The sequence below is a fragment of the Bombus impatiens genome, unplaced genomic scaffold, assembly GCF_000188095.3.
Source record: "Bombus impatiens unplaced genomic scaffold, BIMP_2.2 scf_0361, whole genome shotgun sequence".
NCBI classification, from domain to species: Eukaryota; Metazoa; Arthropoda; class Insecta; order Hymenoptera; family Apidae; genus Bombus; species Bombus impatiens.
Genome location: NT_176780.1, coordinates 703,850 through 709,992, shown reverse-complemented (window position 1 = coordinate 709,992; position 6,143 = coordinate 703,850). Strand labels below are relative to the sequence as shown.

Below are 6,143 nucleotides of genomic sequence, written 5' to 3'. Positions count from 1 at the left end.
GACACGACCCGGTCGAGACAACAAGTGTCCGGAGCGAGGATCGCGCGATTCGAGTTCATCGCACCGCGACCATCGTGTCGCCACGTTCTCGTTATCGTTCGTCGTCCTATCCGCGTTCGCCGTTGATCGCGATCGCGCCAGTGATTTTCTACGAAATCACCACCAGCCCAGCGAAGATTCCTCGGACGGAGGTTTCCGGTGGAGTCGGAGCACGAGCTTCAACGACGAATGTTGGTGGTCCGTGGAACAGGATTTACCGGGAACCACGATCCTTCGGCAACGACCGTTCATGTTGCCAGAAAGCAAGTTTCCCGTCACAGGTACCTCGACAGCAACGGCCACGTTCGCGTTTCACCGGATTCCCTTTGATATTTCCACGACCACGCGGCACGACGACCCTGCGCGTAGGCGTGTTGCAGCGACACGGTAGCGTAATCGGGCCAGTGGATCACGGTCCGTCGAAATTGTTCGATTTCGCTCTTCCTGCAGCATCCTGTCGCGCCTCGAAGTTTCCACATCAACGACAGGTTTGTCGTCGCGTACGTCGTAACGCGAGTTTCGCCTTTAAATCGTCGTGGAGCGTCGTTCCGGGTGAAGCGCGATTTTCCACCGCAACGATGCCGACCTACGAGACAATCGGAGCAGGGAAAAGGTTTTTCGCGGTCCCTTGGTCGCCACCGCGTCGCCTTGACATATTCCTCCACGTTACAGCCGACTTATCGTTTTTAACCTACTTGCGTCCTTGCCAATTAGAGAGCAAACGCATGCTCGACCGCGTGCGAGTACTCGCCACGAATCGTTTTGTCCACTTGTTGCCCGTGTGATCGCGTACGCTCGTCGCGTGTCACGGGTAATGCGAAAAAATCAGCCTCGTCGGTAGCCGTATCGTCGCCTCTGACATTTCGTCACGCGATCCGACTGTTCACGCGTTGCGGAAAAACCGCGATCGGTTAATCGTCAAAAGTCACCGACGTTCCTATCGGTCTAACGCGATTCCACGCGGCCGGATATCTAAACGTCGTTGAAATATCACGACGAACGATATATCGTGCGTTTCCGTTCGAACAGTTGGTTGCTGGCGATTTACACCGACGCTACGCACGCTTGTACGTGCTACGGTGCGGCATAGACGCGCGTTGCCGAACATGGATTGGGAGATTTTGCGGTAATTTCGCCTGGGAAATGGTACTATGGAAAATTTGGCGCGCGGTGGAACGATGTTCCGTGTGAAACGAGCGTAACCGGCGCGTCGTAGCGTGGCGAGTTAGTTAGCGCGAGCATAAATGGATACCGAAGTTAGGGAGCAGAAGGCAGAGGCGAGGAAACATCGGCGTATATCAGCGACCGGGCAAACGAAAGTGTCTCAACCGGCTTAGTCGTAAAGATACACCGCACAGCGGGCCCGTCATCCATAATCCCAAATATGGAGTGAGAAATTTGAGAGAACCGAAAATAGTGGCGCTACGCCAACCGCTAAAAATAGCCAAAAAATAAATTGTAGTTACGCGGCCGCCTGCATCATTCTATAACTGGTCTTCAATGAATCGGGCCACCTCCCGCACACGCCGTTATTAATACACCATCACACAGACACGCCGGTCGGTAAGCTCCCGTTGCTCCCGTTTTTGGCCTGCGTTTTAGCGCGGTAAATCGCTCGAAAGCCGAATCTAGGGATCGTTTTACCGAGACCGACCGTACACGATACGACGTTGCCATCGAATTTTACGTTTCGTAGGTGCGTGCACGACTGGAGCGACGTTTGGTCGTCGTCGACGTCGGTCGACACCTAGGTGGAGGCGCAACTTTGCTTCGAACGATCTAGCTAGCGCGACGCTCTCCGTGCCGTTTAATTTTAAATGACACGTGTCCGGGGTTATTAGAACTTTTGCCGCACGTGCCGCGAACGAATTAACCGCGTTTCGCTACGTTTTCGGTGCTGCGATTAGCCGCGGTCGATCGATATCGTTTCAGCTTGACTGTACGGTGCTCGAACGTTCGCTTTGCTTTCGAAACGTCGTTGCCAGAATAGCTTTTATTCCTTTAAATCGACGGAGAAACGTCGTTCTACGTTACATCGTATCGCGATCACAGTATTTAGATCAAGTTTAGAAAACGTTCGCCAAAATTTACATCGATATCGCGCGCCTACCAAGCGCTTACCGCTTGGCGATCCATCAAAGACGCGCGACGCGATCGATGTTTTCGCGTCGATAAGAAACGAACAGCGTGAAAACGCTGCTACGTAGACGAATTGACCGACGTTCGTGGTCTTTGTCTATGGAAACTTTTCGACTCTCGACGAACAAACGTTTTACAAGCGCGTGGCAAACGATCGACGACAAAGATACGTACAAAGACGAAACGGCGGATTGAAAATCTTTGATTGGAATCGGTCGTCGCTCGCCATGATTCGAACACGACTACACCGATGTCTGGGAACGAAGATGGTATAGGAAGGTAAGGCGTGAAACCCGATCGACTAAGGCCAAGTACGGAGCAAGAGTCGCGGGTGTTGGGTAGAACCGTACGCGTGTCTGTTTCTATTTTCGAGCAGGAATATTTTTATCCTACGGTGCTGCAAAGTCAGTATGTACAATACGCTTCTTCATCTCTGCGATTCCACACGCCGGCCTCTCCATTCTTTCTCTTTTTCTGCTTCTCGTTTCCGCTCTTGTCTACGAGCTAGTCGCGTCCCTTTTTCCCTCGTATCGTTCAGTCGCCACACCTTTTTCTTCCTCTCGTCGACCGTCCTTTTCGATCCGGTAGCTCGGACGCGCGTCTCATTCTCCTTGGCTCTTCGGATGTATCAGGTTGTCCGAAAACTTTCTTTCGTTTTACGAGGAAATAATACACGTTTTTCGTTTTATATTATTTCGTCCAATTACGCGCGATCCTTTTCTGTTCTCTCGAGGTAAACACCGCGACATCTCACAGACTTGGTTTCGCGTTTGTACGAAGGTGCGCTGTTGTGAAAAACACGTTCGAGGAGGAGAAAGACACTTTCCGGACAACCTAATATACAGGGTGGTTGGTAACCGATGGTACAAGCGGAAGGGGGGTGATTCTAGGCGAAAAAACAAGTCGAAAATATAGAATACAAATTTGTCGTTCGAGGCTTTGTTTTCGAGAAAATCGACTTTGAATTTTCGCTCGGTACGCCTGCACTTTATCGCGTCTCGTTAGAACGGATCTCACCGTAGATTTTTAAAAAAATTTAAAAAAAAAGAAACAAATTTTTATTCTATATTTTCGACTCAAGCGGAAAGGGGGTGATTCTACGCGAAAAAACAAGTCGAAAATATAGAATACAAATTTGTCGTTCGAGGCTTTGTTTTCGAGAAAATCGACTTTGAATTTTCGCTCGGTACGCCTGCACTTTATCGCGTCTCGTTAGAACGGATCTCACCGTAGATTTTTAAAAAAATTTAAAAAAAAAGAAACAAATTTTTATTCTATATTTTCGACTTCTTTTTTCGCGTAGAATCACCCCCTTTCCGCTTGCACCACCAGTTAACAATGACCCTGTATGTCATCGATCAAAGGTTATCGTCTTTCGTTAAATTTGTCCCGCCACGAACAAATCGATGGATCGCGTCACGGGCGTATGCAGTTACGTATTGGGTTGGCAACTAAGTGATCGCGGATTTCATTTTTTGATAAATAGCGTTTATTGGACCGAGATACATTTTAATACATTTGGGTATTCGCAATAAACTATGAATTTTGATAAACGTACGACGGTACGACGTAGCCATACTATGTTACGTGTCGGCTACTATGTTTTATATTTTTCGTGTTTTAATATATTCTTTGGATTTAAGCCGCTGGGCAGCGGAGCTTTTATGTGATTTTGTTTTTAGTTGTTTTTTCTATCCTGAAAACTTGGTCGCAAAACAGGACGCTTCGGTAAACTACAAACTAAACAGTAAACGGTAAACTACTAACAAAACAGTCTACTTTTTGGGTGCTGTGTAACTTTATGGAAGGGCGGGATGAGAGGGAGGGGGAGGGGGATGTTAAATACGTTTATTTAGAAAATTCACAATGTTCACACCGTGTGTTACACGGGGGCAGAATTTAGTTCTGTCGGGATCGCGGATCTCATCGTTACCACCTAATGACAAAATCAGCAATCGCTTAGTTGCCAACCCAATATTACCAGAAATGACGCGAACCGGTGCGAGAGACTCGATCGCGTTCCTCCCCAGTCGCGATGATTTTTCACCACGATTCGCCATCTTTCGTCGTCGTTTGTTGCAGAGCTTTCAACGACGTTGCAGCTTCCTTCCGGTCGTAGTAACCGGATCGGATCGGTGACTGTCCGACAAACGTAGCGCTTTATCCGAATAAAACTGACTTTTCTGCAGGGTGTACCGGACCTTCTCCGGCTGACGAATACGGTCGTAGCCTTCTACGCCACGTAACCGAGCTTTTCGCACATCGACGATAGGTGAAAGCGATTTTATTTTCACCTCGTAGTCGCATCTTCTCTCGATAACGTGGTTTTCGCCAACGCTGATTTTTGCGTCCTCTGATTGCCGTACGTATTATTACGCGCGAAGAACGCGCTTAGACCGAGCACTATATTTATACGTGCGTGGCGGGGCGGATCGACGTTTCGACGAGCTTAAAGGAACGTTACGAGGAATTATACGCGACAGGTGTGTGCGTAGAGGCGAGTCGAAGAACATTCCTAAACCTATCCGTCGCGTAATACACGGCAGCTGCGCGTTTTCCTTTTATTCGATTTCGAAGCCTTGGACGCGTCTGCGTGCCCACACGCGGCCCAACTATGCCGCAACACCCCACACGATTCCCCTCGCGATTCGCATGTGGGCATTTGTTTAGTTTCTTCCATTTCTCACGCCTGCTCCGCTCTATGTCTACGTGGAAATCTACGTCTACTTCTGTCGTCGCGTACAAACGCCGCAGCGGCGTTTACGGTGAATCCAACGACGTTTCGTGGATACAGAAGCTTATGAATATTCCATTCCATTCCATTCCATTATCGATATCCAGGGCTGCGTCGTAAAAGTCGATGCGACGGATGCCCACGCGCAATTTTTCCTTTCGACCCGCGCGCGTACCGCCTGGCAGCGATACGACGAAACGATAGGTCGAAATTCGTCGTACGCGTCCCATTTTTCTTATTTCTCGCGGCAGAAGGCGATTATCGATGGATGGTTGCGCGAATCGAAGGTCGTACGGACAGGTAGAACCGAAGCGAAGATTCTCTCGCGTATCTGTCCATACGATATCGCAATTATCGTAATTTTATGTCGCACGCGTTGCATCGTTCCAGTTGCCCCAAATTGCCCCAAACGCGTCAAGATCGTCGATTCTTTGGATCGCGCGAGTATCGCACTCGATAAGACGTTCGTACGTAACGTAACGCTCGCGTCTCTCTGCCACCTGCTTTCCATCGGATCGTATCGACAAGGATATCTTTAGAATCGTCAAACAGTTTTCTGCCTGAGACACAGCGATCCGTCGAAGTCTCGGTGCGAACCAACCAATCGTAGAATCCAGTTCGTTGATTTAAAATTGATTTAAAAAGAGGGAGGAGGATGAAAAGAAGAGGAGGCCAAGGGAGAGACAGAGAGAAAGAGAGGAAGACGGAACGACCGACGTTGTTTGTTCCTGACGCGACAAATCGAAACGTGAAAAATCGCTGGATCTCCACGTAACCAACGTACGTTTCACGTTGCAGGGGGCACTATGCAGACCGAGGAAATCGTGTCTCGCGCGCAATCTACTGGTATAGACGGTGGTCCCACGGACAACTCTTCTCTGCACCATCATCCGCATCGTTCGTCGCGTGTAAAGTGTCCGCTGCCACCTCTGCTCCACATGGCGGTCAAGCAGGAGCCACAGGAGGAGGAGGAACGAAGTCGTGACACGAATGCGTTGAGGTGAGCCTACGGTTTACGTCGATCGAAGCTTTTCCACTTGGTCCGTACTATCTCCTCTTTATCTAAGGTTTTTCCTCGTAATTTTCCTGGTAAATTTAATCCTTCGATTCTTGGATCGCGTACGACAACGTTCTTTTATTTTTCAACTAATTTTGAATACGAATCGCGCGTCTTTCCGTTCGTCGGCTATTTTTTTTTTTTTTTTTTTTTTTTTTTTTTTTTTTTTTTTTT

The 6,143-nt window shown here is 48.7% G+C and overlaps 1 protein-coding gene across 1 annotated transcript in view; it reads left to right on the top strand.

Moving 5' to 3' along the window:
* The first annotated feature begins 6 nt into the window (after positions 1-6).
* LOC100741142 (serine/threonine-protein kinase pakB) overlaps positions 7-6,143 on the top strand; it is a 16,684-nt gene continuing 10,547 nt past the window's right edge. Inside the window, 2 exon segments of the mRNA XM_024367771.2 lie at positions 7-320; positions 5,711-5,912. Of these exon segments, the coding sequence (XP_024223539.1) occupies positions 290-320; positions 5,711-5,912 (233 nt within the window). The 5' untranslated portion in view covers positions 7-289.